Source organism: Mesoplodon mirus, assembly GCF_964341445.2.
Source record: "Mesoplodon mirus genome assembly, chromosome: 8".
In the NCBI taxonomy this organism is placed as follows: Eukaryota; Metazoa; Chordata; class Mammalia; order Artiodactyla; family Ziphiidae; genus Mesoplodon; species Mesoplodon mirus.
The window spans coordinates 25,682,961-25,701,447 of NC_138984.1; the positions used below are offsets into that span (position 1 = coordinate 25,682,961).

At 33.4% G+C, this 18,487-nt stretch overlaps 1 protein-coding gene across 2 annotated transcripts in view; it reads left to right on the plus strand.

Moving 5' to 3' along the window:
• Nucleotides 1-18,487, plus strand: part of ERBB4 (erb-b2 receptor tyrosine kinase 4) — a gene marked incomplete at both ends in the record, with an annotated part of 1,148,799 nt that overhangs the window by 863,220 nt on the left and 267,092 nt on the right. For both annotated transcript variants that reach the window (XM_082631569.1, XM_082631570.1), the window contains 3 exons: nt 3,613-3,706; nt 9,716-9,870; nt 17,245-17,319. In XM_082631569.1, coding sequence (XP_082487695.1) covers nt 3,613-3,706; nt 9,716-9,870; nt 17,245-17,319 — 324 coding nt within the window. The remainder of the gene's footprint in view (nt 1-3,612; nt 3,707-9,715; nt 9,871-17,244; nt 17,320-18,487) is intronic.

Genomic DNA, 18,487 nt, shown 5'->3' on the forward strand with positions numbered 1-18,487 from the left:
CATTGACCAAAGTCATAACATTGTAAAAGCACCATACCAACCCTAGAACTCAGGATTTCTGATTTTCATCCTGTTTCTTTACAGATGCTATTGTTTTTCTTTAATATTTCAGTTTTAAACTTGTCAGAAATATGAAATTGCTATATATGTGGATGTATACATTACCCTCTGTCTCATTTTTGTGAAACAATGAAAGCTAAGCAAAGGAAAAATACTGGTTCCCTAGATAAACAACACTGATTATCCTGTTGTTTTTGAAAGTTTAACATTTTCCAAATCATTAAATCAAACATATTAAAGAAATATAAAGTTCTTAATGTAGTTTTGCAGCAGTAATGGGGCCCTAGGAAATCATGCACAAGGTTTAGTTTAAAAGATAATAAATGAAAGTATCTTATAAACATCTGATGTAATTCTTGCCTACCCAATGATAGATTTCCCCACCTCCAACCTTGTGGTATTGCCAAATTACTTCCAACTTTGCCTGGCAGGTAAGACAGTCTTTGAGGAAACATGAGTTCAAATTCTAACTTAATCACTTCCTGCTTGAAATGTCCAACCACAGATAAATAACCTAATTGTCCTAAACTCTGTTTTCTCACATGGAAAATGGGAATAATAATGATGTGTTTATTATTATTATAATATCATATTATAGTATTATAATAATGATTGTGATTATCAAATGAGAAATGTCTTGTTCAAATTCCTACTGTTAAAACAATTATCATCATTTCCTTTTTGTGTCTATTAATCTGAGCTCATTAAATAGTTAGGTAGAACAGTCACTTTATACACTGCTGAAAATAAATACAAATATGACATTTACCAAAATCAGGGAACTTATTTATATATAAAAATAGTTTGACTATCATTAAAGAATAAATCCTAAAAATATTTTTTGAAGATGGAAAAAAAAATCAGTTAATCCTGGCTGTTAGCACTCAAATCCAGATCATATAAGTCACTATATTTTGGCGACTCTTAACTACAATGCACAAGTATTCAAAATGAACAAGAAAACTAATTGCAATGCAATCTTAATTTGTTTTTTCTTATCTGGCAACATGGTTAAATGCTTCTGAAACTTTAATAACAACAGAGAAACATCAGAAAGAGTGCCAGTCAAAGATCTTTGTAAGCATTTGTATGTTTAATATTCACAAGTTCTCATCAAAACACCCTTCTTTTCCTTTTTCAGAGGATATTTAGGGAATGAGGTCTAGAGAAGTTAAGGGATGTAAGACAGCAATATTAATCTTGGTGCTGGGAACACCAACCAAATCTAAAGTATTTGCTCTAGATCACAGGATTGGCTAAGGTAGCAAAAACACAACAAAACTGTGAGAAATATACAGCAGCAAAAACACAAAACTCAGTAAGCAAAGCTCATGCTCACTAGAATGTGAATTTTTAGATCAGATTCAAGTGGAAGGGGATCTCTAGCAAAGTCACAGCAGAATCACTAGGGGACAGGGAAGAAAAAAGGCAATGATGGAGACAGTGACAATAAGTAAATTGCAAGGAGGATCTATTCTGAGAGCAGAAAGGAAGAGAGCCAGAAACCACACAGATAAAAAGAGAAGGTAGCTAGGTTACCTCCATGATTTTTTTTTTTTTTATTATTGCGGTACGCGGGCCTCTCACTGTTGTGGCCTCTCCCGTTGCGGAGCACAGGCTCCGGACGCGCAGGTTCAGCGGCCATGGCTCACGGGCCCAGCCGCTCCGCGGCATGTGGGATCATCCCAGACTGGGGCACAAACCCGTGTCCCCTGCATCGGCAGGCAGACTCTCAACCACTGCGCCACCAGGGAAACCCGCCTCCATGATTTTTTATGACATATTCATTTTACTCCTCAACTCTGTGTATGGGGAAGGGAGTTTTCGAGAAGAGAAAGGAAAGCATGACCCATGTTTTAGTACCATAAAAATTACTACCTTCATTTAGTATCTTAACTCTTTAGTCACCCAAGAAGCTGTTTTCAGAAACAGTGCTTTGTTGATGATTGCAGGGTGTGCTGTAAATATCATATAATTTCACTTACATATAATGCTTTTGATGCTCTTTACAATTTAGCTAGTACTCCATTCCCACCCCCCACCCCCAATACCAGGTCATTTTGACTTTCATATTCTGAAGATTTCCTCTATTGAATACTTTATATCACTTGTTGATGAAACATGCAAAATAAAAACTTTTTTTATATAACTAAGATATTAAACTCAAGAAAATTCATAAAAAGTTAATCCATAGCAAACCAACACTTCACTTTGAGTGCAGAATCCATGGAACTAAATATGTACATTCATACATAAATAAACCATAGATTTATGCTATTTATTTTGAAAACCAAACCATTATTTTACCTTGAAATATATGTAATCTTAATCTAACCAACAGAAAATATAGCCCACCCTTTGGATTTCAATCATCTGTTAAGGCTTTATAATAACCAAATGAGATAGTTCACTACAAAAAAAGAGTGATTATTTCACTCCAGGGAAAAATATATTTGAATTTATCACCTAGTTAATCCATAATTTCCATATTTGCAATGCTATTAGTTTGGAATGGTCACTCATGATACAAAGGCACAAAATAATGAAGTAGCTATAAATATTTAGTCGTTTTGTTAATGACTCATAACTGACATTTGAAATTGTTTATACCCAGTACCTCATCCTCTCACACATTAGTGGAAATAGTGTGTTTTAAACATATTGTACATGACTGATACCCAATTATTGAAATGAAAACTTTTAGGATAGATATTAATTGGAAAACTTATATACTGGTAAATTTAATATTCAAATACCCATAAAATGTAAGGTTTGGGGAAGTGATGACCATCATCCCTCATTTTAATTAGAAAGTTTTAGAATGTTACCATTAAACTATTTTTTTATTTTATATCATATAGAATTCTTCAAAAAGAATTTAAACTGAAAAACTATGTTGTTATATTAGATCAATAATCTAAGAAAATAAAATCTACCATAAAAAAGCTATTTTTTTCTAATTCTCCAAGAAAGATATTTTAAAAGAAGAAAAGAAATCAAAGTGTTTTTTGAAGTTTCACTAAAAATAAATTGAAGAATCTTGGGATTTGAAGGACAAGGATGGGGAACATTCATGTAACTTAGCAACAGGAAAAATACAATAGTTCTGTCAAAGTTTAAAAAATAAGCCTTCAGCCAAGAGTAAAATTTTATATAGAGGCAAACAGGCACAGACTTACTTAAAATAGCAGAAATGGTTCTGCTGTGTCATCAAAAGAGTCATCGTTTTCTTTCTTTTCCTTTTTTTTCCTTTTTTTTTTTTTTTTTTTTTTGAGACTGCTGGAATCTCTCTCACAAGAGAGAGGTTTCCTGAATGAGTCTGTCGTTGAACCCAATGGAGGGCCAGGAGAGCCATCTGGCTGCAGCTTAACTTTTCTCCTAATGGAGAACTTACTCATTAATGTACAGGGAAATGATTCTGATGCTCCTGGCACTTAGAGAAACAAACTCTAGAATTTACTTTGCCAACAGGACTTTTAGCAGATGTTACTTCATTTGTTAAGTTGACAGCTTGTTTGCTTACACTGCCTCACATTGCTGATGTTTTCACAGTGAATTTCGGGAGTTTGAGAATGGCTCCATCTGTGTGGAGTGTGACCCCCAGTGTGAGAAGATGGAAGATGGCATCCTCACATGTCATGGACCGGTAAGCCTGAGGACATCTACGGTTGTGTTGGCTTATTTAGTTTCATGTATGAATGTCTGTCAAGTCATTGCTTTATCATTTATCCATCCATTTAATAGGTATTTACAGCATGCTATGGGGAATCACATTCAACATTCTCCCCTCCAGAGGCTTACAGCTTAGTAGTAGAGATAAAATATTTAAAACTTCAGTTTCTTAAATATTTATGTCCCATATAATGTATTTAAAAAGAAGATATGGAGTTGTCCTTGAAGATTGCACAGGGCTGAAAAGAGAGATACACAAATAATTATTGAAGCAAAATAATTGATAAAATATGTATAAATTGTTATATGAATGCATTTGAGTGAGAAATTAAATTTTTGAGATGGAAATTGGGACACCAAAGAAAGCCAAAGAAAAGTGATGTATGAGCTATGCTTTGAAGAAGAATCTGGAATGAGGAAACGTGTAAAGAGATGTAAATGTGAAAGTTTATGTTGTGCTTGAGGTAAATTGTAACACGTTCGTACCTGTGTTTAATCATTTAACTATAATGGCATTATGAAGGAAAATTGAAAAAAAGGGGGAAGACAAGCACTCATAAACTAAAATCTAAAGCTGTGTGATAAATACCATGGCCGAGAGACAAACTGAACTATGATGATTGAAGGAGGGGCTATGGGATCAGGAAAGTCTTTATGGATAAGTTGATATTTATATAGTTTGAAGTTAGTCTTGTGGAGAAAATGATAATTATTTTCTAGACTTTCTTTTGGTTCCCATCATTCTTAATAATGAGGCTTTTTCTTAATAATGAGGTCAGTATGAGTTTGTCATTCCAAAGTGTCATATTCATCCTTCTTTAGACAAATTTCCAGTTTATTTGTGTATTGAGTCATCATTCAGTAAATAACTTGGGGACCAACATTTGGGTGTAGCCAAGAGCTCAACACTGTTCCATAAGAATTCATTTGAAATTTAAATAGTATTAATTTTTCTACCAGAGTGCTTATTCAGCACTTAATTAGCTTAGAAAAAAATTATCATTGAGCCCTCCAAACTTCCATTAGGCCCCAATGAGCTGTTCTGGAACTTCATCTAAAGAAGGATGTGGAAAACTTGGACAGTTCAGAGGACTACCACAAGGATGATTAAGCTTGGAAAAACAGACCTCTGAGAAAAAGAAGTGGTGTGATTTGGCCTGAAGAACCAAAGTCTAAAAGACAATTTAATATGTAATGATCTCCAAGTAAGTATGCTAAGGGCATATGCAGCTATTTTCTTTTTCCACTAAGGATAGTCACTTAAAATACAATTAATCTGCAGCATGAGAAATGTGGATTCTGTAAAGCATGTCAGGAAACACAGGAAAGTAAAATTCCATAATGGGTTTGTTAAAGTAAGTTGAGCTGTCTCTCTCTATGAGACTTCTCTAAAAACTAGCATATCTAGGAACCATACATCATAGAATGAAAAAAAAAATCTCTTTCTGAGAAAGAGACTTTGAAAATGTACAATTGCAATAAACAAGAATTTGGCCATCTCCTTTGAACAAGGCAAACCGCAAGAGTAGTCCCGTATTTTTCAGTTCCTTATGCTGCTTCCTGTGGTATAAAAGTATGCTAGAAAATAACTAGCTTATTGATTTCTTTGTTTTTACAGTATATTTGATCATTCCTTTGTTCCTTAAAAGAATTGAGACAGTTTATAAAAATACACATTAAAAAGCCCTAAAAATTAATATTCTTGCAATTTTCAAAATTACTTGATAACCAAAAAGAATGAAAAAACAGGTTTTTAGTGAACACATTTGAATTCTGTAAGGACAGCATTGTCGGGCCTTATGCTTAAAATAACTATTCAGTGCTAAAATTGTGAATGAGTATGTCTAGAGATTAGAGAAGGCAATAAGTCAAAAGTAGAAAAAACTCAGTAAAGATGAATCACTCATTTGTGGAAGATAAGAGCATGAAATCAAGAAAACTGACTTGATCAGTAAGCCTTAAAATGCTAAGCAGGTAAGAGCACAGTGTCTTTTAGGTTATGGTATCTGAAAAACTGCCAGGATTGAGCTCAAGCAATAGCCCAAACTTTGCTCCCTTTAGGGTGTTGCTTGTTTTCAGCCTTTACAATTTATATTAGGTGTATGCCTGTTTCTGTGTCTACATGTTGTTTATCAAAATTAAAGACGGAAGTGGTTTTGTGTGCCAAGTAACGGGCATATATCACTTAGGATACCCAAGAGGTTCAGGAAACTTTTTCATGAGACTGATACAGTGGTGAGATAGAGGAAGAAGTCATAAAGCTAACTGGAATTTCCACACCTGGTCTTATGATTTATTCTCCTGAAATCTCATTTTCTTGAACTGTCAATGTTTCCCTAATGATAAGAATTGATAAATATTTATATTTGTCAAACACTATTACATCTGAAGCATACTATCACATTCTCCATTTAAAATATAAAGAAATTGAACCCATGATAATGATTAGAAAGTTACTCCAAAAGTCAGCAAGTCAGTAAGATGTAGAGCTGGGACTCAACTTTAGAAGTTCTGACTCCAAATTTCACACTCTTTTCATTTCACTTTTTTTTCCCTAGGCAACAATGTCCGTAATGTAATAAGGGTAAAATGCTTTCTGGGAATATACATCTGTAAAATGGATGGCATTATCCTATTTAAATGTGACAGACATTCAGGATAATCTTGAGAGGGGTGGATTTGAAATAAAGCAAGCCTCTGCTTTTATATCCTCATCTGTCTGCACTTGGTCTTCTTTACTTTATTCTTTTTTTTCTTTTCTTTTCTATCTTTTCTTTCTTTACAATTGTATCTTTTCTGACTCACTTTCACTATTACTGCATAGTCCTATCAAGAAAGATAAGGGAGGGAATGTAAGAACAAAAGAAAAGGACATCAGACAATGTCAAGGGAGACCAAAATATAAGCCACAGAGACAGCAAGAGAAGGGAGGGGATAGGAGAATGGAACTGATTTTTTGGTAGGAAAGGAAACTGATTTTTGAAACACAATTTTTGTTAAAGCTAAAATAGCTGTTAAATCCAGGTTAATAGAGCTTGTGTTGCCACAACAAATAACCCCCATATTGCAGTAGCTTACAGAAAAATGTTTAAATCTTTTTCATGTAAAGTGCACTGCAGGTCTGGGGAACTTTCTAAGGCAGCCCCTCTCCCTGTGATGGTCTGGCATTCCAGGATGCTTTGAAGTTATGGCATCTCTACATCTACATGGGATCCCCACATCATGGCAACTGGGAAAGAGAAGGCTGGAGAGTTTAGCACTGGCAGTCTCATAAATAGCTTTTACTTAATTTCATTGTCCAAAGCGAGACACACACCGCCCCTCTAGTGGGAGGGAATTTCCATATTCTGTGAGGCTGGAAGTGGAAGAGAATTTGATACTGGTGAATAGTGGCTTTCTCTCTTACAGTAGCTACCAGAGAAAAACATCAATTGTCACTGAGAAAAAAAAAAATGAAATGTTTCCCTCAGGATTTACCCTATCCTTTAGTTTTCTGTCTAGATTACTGGGTCCAAAGGTAGCTTAAAATCAGAGATATGGAAGAATGCTGCCTTCATCTCTCTTTTCTATTGTTGCATTTCTCAGTTCATTTGCTGTACCTGGGTTCTTAAAAGCTTTGGGAATATAATGATAAAAGAGTAAGTATTAGACAACATGTATTTCTTTAAATCTCTTTATTATGGAAATGAGATAGAGAATCAGACATTTCATTTCTTTTGAGATTTTTCAGGACATCTTTTAGTTATGTCAGCTCAGGACATTCAATTTCATATCATGATAATACAATTAAATAGTTAAGAGATGCTTTAAAAACAAGGAAGCACAAAAAAATTTATCCTATTAAAGTCTGCCTAAAGATTAAATGTGAATTTAATTTTAGTTTCATAATTTTTTACATCTTCTGATTTTACTTGGACATTATTTTACATTAGAAGTATTTTATAGAAAAATAATTCCTAATTCTGACTACCACTGCCTAATTTACTCACAGTAAGTTTTATTCTTGTGTTCTGAAAGAAGACATCAGCATGTCTCTTGTCTTGTACAATGTCATACCACTGAGCATACTTGCACAGTAAATGATTTTGTATAATAGACAGTATTATGTACCTAAGTACCCATGAGCAGGTGTTAAAATTGGAAACATGTGAAGTATTCTTTTTTGGTAGGAAATAAGTTGCCAGCAGCAAACTCTTCAGGTTGAATAGGGCTTCTCTTTCACAGAATAAATAAGTATATATATACACACATATATATGTACATACATATATATACACATATGTTTATATACATAAACAAATATATATATATATATGAGATTTAGAAGTAAGAGATTTAGATATATCTATAACTGTTTAGATAGATAGATAGATAGACAGATAGATAGATAGATAATAGATAGATAATCTAAATCTCACTTCAAAATAGTAAGATAGGTGCTTGATTGAACCTCACCAGTCTCAGGATTTCCAGAAATCTCTTCCTGATTACCCTTTCTTCTTTGTACTACTATTCTTCCTTAGCTGCCTTTATCTTTAAATTTTAAAGTATTATATTTCTTTATTTCCTGATGCTTTATATCACCACTTGCAATGTCTGGCTACTTTTGGATTAACATCCTTAGAGAGATGTAACACACTCTCATGAATAGACTGATCCCCACACGCCCTGTCTAATAAATAGCTCTGTAAAATATTTGCTTGCTCATCTCCCAAATACACATGGTTTATAATTATAAACTTAATAATATTAAATATTTCCCTCTATACTTAGTATATCTTATTTATCTAAATTATCTTCAATGTGAACTGTCCTAATTGTTAAACTATGTAGATATAAGCAGATTTGGGGGAGAAAAGAGTCAAGGTAAGATGTTCCAAGAAGTAGTCAAAGAGAAGAGGAATCCTAAGACAATATTATGTTCAAAAAGGAGAACTAAAAGTAAATTTTGAGTAGGTAATATCATTATTTAAAACACCTGAATGTGTAAATATATGGGCATCTTTTAAGGAAATCGTATTTTTTACCAAAATGTTCTCAATTTGATTTGACAATGTACTACTTATCATTTATTGCATGCTTACTATCCCCAGTACGAAATTCAAATCATTTTTTGGTACAATTTTTAGATATTTAATATGAATTTAAGATTTTTACTTTTGTTATGACATTTAAATATATTTATACATTACTGCTTGCTATAATTATACATATTAGACAGATATTATAAATTATAAACATAAATATGTGAAGTGAGTTAGTTTTATTTAGATTTATCATGCTCATATTTATATCACCTTCATTCTTGAGTAAGTTTCTCCATATAATTTTCCTTTGTATGTACAAGTTTTTGATTTTTCCTCATCAGATTGTGCCTTTATTGTGCTCTCAGTATTGTACTGTTATTTGCTAAAATCCCTATTAATAGACATGATATAATTTTTAGTATTATCATAAGCTGATATGAGTTGGAGAACAACTTAGAAATTAACCTTTTTTTGCCTAAACTACTTAATTCCTGATAATTCAGCTACAGAAAAATTTTTAAATTCATTGTTCAAATAGTCATGGTACTACCAAAGGAAAGTTTACATCTTACTTGTATATGAAATTCAGTGTTACCTAATTCCTATCATTTCCTTATTTTCATTAACTGCTTAGTAAGAATTTTCACATATTCCCAGTGATTGTGATAAAATATTTCTAGGAATAATGTGTTGTTACCAAATATCGTTGCACTGTAATCTCACTAGGAATAAATGACAGAAAGAAAATGCTTATGTCCTTCTGGAAAAATCACTGGGCAATTTTGCTGATCAAAAAGCTACAATAGCATCATCCCCATTTGTACTTCTGAAAATGCTCTTCAGTTCTCTAGAGGAAGATTGGCCACCCACTAAAGTCTCAGTAACTAAACGAGATGAATACATTCCAGAGGAAATGGCACCCATTTTTCTTCCTCCATTTTTTTTTCACACTTCAGGGACCTGACAACTGTACAAAGTGCTCCCATTTTAAGGATGGCCCGAACTGTGTGGAAAAATGTCCAGATGGCTTACAGGGAGCAAACAGTTTCATTTTCAAGTATGCTGATCAGGATCGGGAGTGCCACCCATGCCATCCAAACTGCACCCAAGGGTAAGCAACTTTACTGGTCAAAAGCTTAATCATGTGCGTATTGCTAATCAAGAGGTGCATACGTGCATTTTATCCCTGACACAGTCTACTGAATACATAATATTCTCATGCAAAATTCTATTCATCTTTATATAATGTGTTGATTTTAAGAGAACTCCTTTCTATAAGAATGCTTTATGGAATCGAATTTATACCCTCTAAAATATTTCTGTTTAACATTTTCCTGTAATTTCTATTGACACCTTCATGAAGCTGGTATCAGGTATACTTTGTACGGAGTGTAGAAATTCTTCCAAATTTTACTGAGGATTAAAGATATCAGAAAAGACAAGTCATTGTACTTTTGAGGTTCACGCTTAATAAATCTTTAACAGAGATTTTCTGTTTCTGTTTCTTTGTTGTTACAATCACCTTAAAGTGGAGATTTCTTTTTGATAAATGCTGCCTTGTATTACTCCTTCAGCAAAATATAAGCAAAAGCAGTGAAGGTAAAAAAAAAAAAAAAAAAAAAAAAGGAACCTAGTGATATGTATTTTAATAAAAATACAAGTACATTTTGTGAAAGTGATTCTATTATAGGTTAACTTATAACCTAGTGTTTCTTCAAGCGATATAGGACAATTCAAAGCTGGGTACTCATTTCTCTACTTTTCAAAAGGATGCATTGTAAAATGAATAATAATTAGACTACTTTTGATACTGATAACTGTTGAGTAACAAAGACATATTACAGAAAGAAGAAAAGCACTGAACGACAAAAGAAATAATATCACTTCATCGAACAAATCCCAACAACTATTTATTTAAAAGACAGCAAATCTCTTTTAATAAGGACTTTTCCTTTTCTTTCCTATAGAAGGGGAATACATTTAGAATCAAGGGCAGTTTCACATGCTCTATCCTCCTTCTGTCCAAAAACCCTCTTCTCCATTGTGAGTGCCCACACACATGTGCACACACATGTACAAACACACAGAGACACTTGTGGAGAATCATCTTGGGTACTTTAGATCTGGCAAGAAAGTATGAGATTCCATTAAGAGATTTTCTGCCAGAGTAAGGGCTGGCTGTTAGGGGATACTGAAGAAGTTAAGCAAGCAACATCATTTTCTGCCAAGAGGACATCAATTTGCAGATGCTGCTACAATTTCCTGCAGGTCAAGAAATCACCTTAAGTCACTCTGTGAAGTGGCACATCCTCAAAAGGTAAAGTAATATGCTGCCATTCAAATTCAAATTCAGCTTGGAAGAGCTAATGCCACCTCACTGGTTTGAGGATACTGAAATAGTCACATAGACACTCTGCTTCAAGGAAATTAGAAAGAATAAGCTGCTCTCCTGGCGAGTTTTGGGCACACTTTAGTTAAGAGTATTTCATGAAGATAGTGGTATTGCTGGAGCAGAAGAAGAGCAACAGAAAGGGAAAACGTTGCCTGCTAAAATAATCATCCACAAGAGGGTTTTATTGTTTTGCATCTAGAATTAAACAAACATTGTTCAATGTAATGTTGATGTCAACAGCTGTTGCCATTCAAAATGAGACCTTTTGCTGTTTTTGCAAATCTAATTACAACAAAGCTATTAGGGAAATGAAAGTGAGATCACAGAGCCATACATAGTCTGGATGTGTGGCTGGTGTGTCTTCCTCTCAGTCCTTTTAAATCATGATTATATAATAAAAGAAATGATATATAGTGGAGGGAAAGTAGAAGGAGGGACAATGAATAGATCAATTTACCACAGTAACAAAAGTTGGATGTCAACCAAAAGGGAGGATGAAGGTGTAACAGGAAACAAATCTGACCAGATCACTTGGGAACCCTAGTAAATAAAATGATGACTTTAAATTCACTGGTGCAGAATGATGGTGAGACAGAATTTGTCTAGTGTACTCCCTGGCATCTTCTAAGGTAAATGGATTCTGTAATGACTGCCTTAATCCTGACAGTTTCTTGTCTTTGTTTTCATTTATCTTCCTGCCATCCTTTTTCTAACAGCATCCGTATTGTCCAGGTTCACTCACTTCCTAAGAGTTCTGTGGTTTCAGCCCCAGAATGGAATTTAGGATTTGGGCATTTCTAAATGCTTAAGCCCTCCTCTGTACACAACTGCAGTGCAACACTGTGCTTTGAGATCCTTTTAATGAAGCAATGAGGTGCTCTATGTATTAAGTCGCTTCCTTTCAAATTGAGCATGTAGAGATAGAATCTTTCCCTAGGAAGATCATAGGGGCAGTAGGGATGATGGAACAAGTGACACTTTTTATTCCTAAATACACGTAATAAATGACCTATCAGTAAGCGTGAGCTCACCATGCCATCTCCACTTTGGAAAACAGCTTTTCTTTTATATGCCAATATTATGTCAGCTGGATAATTCAGGAACCAAGTTAATGGAAATAGTCTTTCAAATCATTTTTCAGAAGGAAGTTCTTACTTTGAATACTGTTTAATGATCATCTGAAAGTAAAATTATCATGTAATACCTTAAAAGCCCTTTTACTACTCTAAAAGTACATTAAATGTATTGGCTCTAATAAGTTCTTTAGATGTTTTTAAAATAGGTGATCCATTTAGCTAGTACCTATCAGGAGAGTCTCACTAATATTCCTAGAGCAAAAAAAAAAAAAATAACATTGTTTCTTCTTGCCTTGACTAGAGAACTTTTATTTTAGCAGCCTTTCTCATTTCATTTATTCTTCAACTTTGTTATATTTAACACCTGTTGTGTATCAGATACAGTGATAGCTAAGTTCAGAAATAAGCAAGACACAGCTCTTGATCACTAGGAAGTCACAGTCCAGTGAATTTTTATTCTTACATTTTATATCCTTTCATCAGAGATCCCTCAGTATTGTGAAATGATTAGCAATAATTTAAAACTTAGAAATGATATTCATATTTGAAATTAGCAAGATAGAAATTTTAAAAGAGGACTTGTAAACTAAATTTAGAATGCAGTTGAGTAGTCAAGTAGTCGTAAGGGCAAAGATTATAGTTTCTTTACTAATATCACTTGCGTCCATGATGAATGTCAATTTAATTTTTGTTTGGAGACGTGAACTGGGATATTTATTTTTACTAGAGCATCTTTTAAAAATTCATTAAAAGTTTTTAGTAATATTAGAATCATGATTTGATACTATTAAATTTTCTATATGCCTTAATATTTTTCTTATCAATTCTTTTTATATTTTAAAATGTATGTAATGAAAGAATTTCCATTGATGGAGAGAACAAAAGAAGGGCTGCTTGTGGAATTATTGTTGATAACTTCTGTAATGAAATTTTAAAATATTTTTCCATTTTAATTTCAAAATTTAGAGAAGATTTTGTCAAAATATCTCAACTATGTTACTTGTATGGGTATATCAAGGTGTTTATAAATCAGTAAGTACAAGCAAATGTTAAACACAGCTCAATATTTGGAATTCCAGGTTTTTTAATATATTATATTAACATGTTACAGTTTCTCTTTCTGAACTTTCTGTAAAATTTCTACTTTAGAACGCTAATTATCTAGACAACTGTATTATTTCACATCTTTATTCAGTCTCTTATTTGGGATTTTGACTCTTCAAAAGTTTAATGTTTCCATTATTCTTTGATTTTCCTGAATCTACATAAATTGCATGTGCTAATTATTTGCTTATGTGAAGTACAAAGAGTTGAAATAGAATATACATCTTTAAATACACAGTGATTTGTATTTAGAAAAAATGGAGACCACGCTCTTATTGTCTTCCATTCTTGTTTTATCCTCAACTTATAAATACCTTTAAATCTCAAATATCCTACAAAATCTCCTAGACAAACTTTCTTGACCTCACACCCCACCCCCTCAGTAGCTCTTCCCTTTTCCTTTGCTTCTATTCTCTTATTTGCAATTTATTTCTCAACTCACAGCAACCTAAATTCTAGTGACCTTGAATATGACAACTAACATACTCTTAGTAGTTCTTTTACTAGACCTCTCTTGCATTGGACAACGATCCATTTCCTGAAGTTTTTTCATGATTTGGCTTCCATGACACTGCAATTAATTGATTTTACTCAAACATATTTTCCTATGTTTCTGGTGTATGAGCTCATCTTATGTCATTTACTAATTATTGGAGTTCCTTTAGTTTCAGTCTCAGTCTCTGCTTTTCTCACTTTATAGATCCTTCTTCAGCCATCACATCCACTTACATGATTTCAGCCTTCTCCTGTATGATGTTTCAAAACTGGATCATTGTACCTGTGCCTCCTGCTTCCTCTCCTCCACCCCCACACCCTCCCCTCCACCAGATTCCTCTTTCCAGATGCTGAGGAACATTTCTACCTGGATGTAGGAAAACCACACTAAACTTTAGATACCTAAGACTGAAACTATCAACCCGGCTTCTGGAACACACACACACAGAGGAAGGTGTTCCTCCTCTTGCATTCTCTCACTGATGGTACCACTATTCTCAAAGTTAGAAGTATGAGTCATCTTTAACTCCTCTGATCTTTCCCCTTCCATCATCAAATCAGCCACCAACTACTGTTTTGTTTTGTTTTGTTTTCTGCATACGTTTCAAAGTATTCCTTAAATCCAACTCTGCCTCTATCCTAGTTACCATTTCCCTAGTTTAATCCTTCATCGTCTCTTACAGAGACTAAAACAGTCTCTGTGCCAAAGGAATCTGTCTGGCTCCCAGCTGACTAGCCTTCAGTGGGCAAAGAGATCAATGTATAACACAAATCTAACAATTTCACAACTTCTTTAAAACCCTGCAGTTGTTTCCCATTAAGTTTGTTCCTAAGCAGACAGTCTTCAAGTTCAGGTTCCTTTCTAATGATCTAGCTTCTTTTTTTCCTTCTCCCTGTTGCCTCATATGTTGTTCTCTATTCAGAATTATTTGTAGCTGTTCATATACTCTCTACCCTTCCTCAGATCGATGCTTTTGCTCCTGCTGTTTCTTACCCCTTAGAAATTATTGCCACCCCAATCCTGGTTATCAGAACTCTGAACTTCAGTTTGCTAACTTCTCCAAGGGTGACCACAACCTTCTGAAACTGTGTGTCCCTCCTCCACACTCTCCTAAGTCACTCGTTCGTGTTGCTCATTATATTTATCATATTGTACAATACACATATGTTTATGCATCTGTCTCCTTCATTAAAGTTTGAGCTCATTAAGAATAGGAAAAGTGTCTAATTCATCTTTTTTCTCCCCCCAGCTCCTAGAATAGTAGGAACACTTAGTAGGCATGTGACACAGTGTTTTTTTTTAATGGATGAATGAAGATCTTTCATTATTCACTCTTTAACTTTCCCCTCAAGTTAAAGCTTACTTTCAAATATTTTTATCTTTCAAAGTTTATAATAAATACAGATTACAAACTAACCATAGCTTTCAGATTATCATTTGTAAGTAAGAAGTAGACTATTAATTTTACAAAAATGGCACTACTGTATTTTAAAAAAGCATTTTGAAGAAGGTATAATTGGAAACTAGAAAAAAAATAAGTCCTTTGGAATAGAAGAAAACCATAAAAGAAAATTTTCAAACATTTATACTAATTGTTTTTTATTTTTAGAAATGGTTTTGATTATGAATTTTGGAACCAATTCAATGCTATGTGCTCTACATTTTTATTTTACTTTTAATTTATTTGCTTTTTTTTGAAAGCCTTTTTCACAGTGTATTTCATGTATTTCTGTATTTCTATACATTAATTTTTTTCTAAGCCACTCAAAGCCAATCCTCAAAAGAAAAATAATTTTCCACCTAGTAGGAATATTATAACTGGTACTGATGAAGGAGGAAAATAGTGACTTAATTATTATTATACTTATATTTATTTACGTGTTACAGAGTTTTCTAAAGTTATAATGGACAGTCTGGCCTTATACAAGAGCACCTTATTTCTTCATTACATAATGATTTTAACTTCAACTTCTTTTTCAGTTTTAGAAATTAGAATTTGGAAAAAATATTATCAGAAGAATTAGACAGTTCAATAAATCATAGCTGTATAAGGAATCTTGATATTACACTGCAGCTATATGTGTTTAATGAGAGAAAAGGGAAAGAAATACAATTCAAATTTATTGGCAGATAGAAGAAATAATATTTCTATAATACTTCAAAATCAGAATTCTGTGTACTTATATAATTTTACTTAAATGTTAACCTCTGTGGATTCGTTACTTACCTGAGTCTCAACTTATTTTCCTTGGGGAGTATTTACTTAGTTTTTATTGTTTGAGTTAAATATTATGGTAGTTTAAATACCTGTTTTCACTTGACTGTTATGGCACTGCTTTTTTAAAAGCAAGTATCAATATAAACTGCAGTATGGTGAAACCAGTTAATATGCTTGTTAAATGAATTCATGTTTAAAGATAAGTATGTTTTAAAGACAGTCACAACCAAGGAATGGAATAATGTGATTTTGTAAAGTATCCATGAGAATAACATTAAAGCACATTAACTCATTTTCTGCTGAAATCAATATTTAATAATGAGTATTAAGCATCAGGTTATTATATTATATTGAATAGCTCATGTTTTCTTTTTTATTTTTTATTTTTTTTATTTATTTATTTATTTATTTTTTTTGCTGTACGCGGGCCTCTCACTGCTGTGGCCTCTCCCGTTGCGGAGCACAGGCTCCGGACACACAGGCTCCGCGGCCATGGCTCGCGGGCCCAGCCGCTCTGCGGCATGTGGGATCTTCCGGGATCGGGGCACGAACCCGTGTCCCCTGCATCGGCAGGCGGACTCTCAACCACTGCGCCACCAGGGAAGCCCGTTCTTTTTTATTGATTTTGTTTTTTACTTCAGCTTAAAGCCTTTTAGAAGAAACTGTATACATGAAACCAATTATAGCCATTGAAATATCAAGTTATTCATCAAGACATAATATCACAAATGATTCAAATGAATGTAAAGTATTAGAAATGAGCAATATGTGCTTGGAAATTATCCACAGAAACAGTGTACAATTTCCTTTACTGTGGACTTGTTTCTTTGCATTCCATTTGTGTAGTATTTACAATGTATTTCTGGGTATCCATCAAGTATAGTAACCTCACTAGCTTTAAATTCATGATATTCAAAAATTGTCTAATAACAATAATTAAGAGTTTGACACAATTGGTGTTTGTCTTATATATTCTTTTTTTAAATGACTAATGTTTCTTTCCTTGTATTTTTAAAATTTGGATCTTCTGCAGGTGCATAGGCTCAAGTATTGAAGACTGCATCGGCCTGATGGATAGGTACTTGGTGTGCTTGCTTCCCATGTTCTTCCTCCAAGGCTCCATGTGTGAGCACTGGTGCATGTGTGTGCATGCCACTGTGAATGGAGAATGATGTTTTCTGTTCTGTAATTGCCTGCAGGTGTAGCGGCCCCACTAGTCATGACTGCATTTACTACCTTTGGACGGGCCATTCCACTTTACCACAACATGCTAGGTAACATCTACCATGTTTCCATTTTGTCACTCAAATCCTTTCCCAGTTATCATGGATAAAAAAAGTACTAACCAGTTGGGTGAAATTTATAATACATTAAATCAGGGAGTTTTGAAAGAGGCATGTAACCCTTTACTTTTCAAGCCACATTTCTTACCTCTTCTTCCTTTATTCATTATGACTATAGAATCCAAATTAGTAATATCATTGATTTTTAATTTTGTACAATTTAAACAATATTTTAAATATTAATCTAGAGCTTTAATAGTCTTTATGTTCTTAATTATGTAGATGATTGCAAAAATATTTTAAGAGTGTAATTTGCAGAAGTTGATCTATTTTTGTAAGGTGTTTGTTACTTGATTCAATTTCTGATTTTATGTTATTTTGAACTGGTTGTTATATTCTCTAGGCATAAGAATTACTATAGACTAAAGGCAGTGTAGAAAATATTTTGTGCAGGTGAAAGTACAAGTTAGAATTAAAAAACAAAATATTTCATTAATGTTTATACAAAAACTTTACTTAAATGTTTGTAGTGGTTTTATTCAAAATCACCAGAACCTGGAAATTACTCAAATGTTTTTTTAATTGTGGTATATCTATACATTGTAACATTACTCAGCAACAGAAAGGAACAAACTGCTGACATACACAAAACATGGATGGATCTCAAAAACATTAAGCTAAGTTTAGTGTTAGATTGTTTATTTGAGATTTTTTTCTTGTTTCTTGATGTGAGATGGTATTGCTATAAATTTCCCTCTTAGAAATGTTTTTGCTGTGTCACATAGATTTGGGGTTGTCGTATTTTCATTGTCATTTGCTTCTGTGTATTTTTTTATTTCTTCTTTGATTTCTTCAGTGATTTCTTGGTTATTTAGTAGCACACTGTTTAGCTTCCATGTATTTGTTTTTTTTTTTTTTCCTGTAATTGGTTTCCAATCTCATAGTGTTGTAGGCAGAAAAGATGCTTGATACGATATCAATTTTCTTAAATTTTTGGAGGCTTAATTTGTGACCCAAGATGTGCTCTATCCTGGAGAATGTTCCATGTACACTTGAGAAGAAAGTATATTCTGCTGCTTTTGGGTGGAATTTTCTATAAATATCAATTAGATATATCCAGTCTATTGTGCCATTTAAAGCTTGTGTTTCCTTATTAATT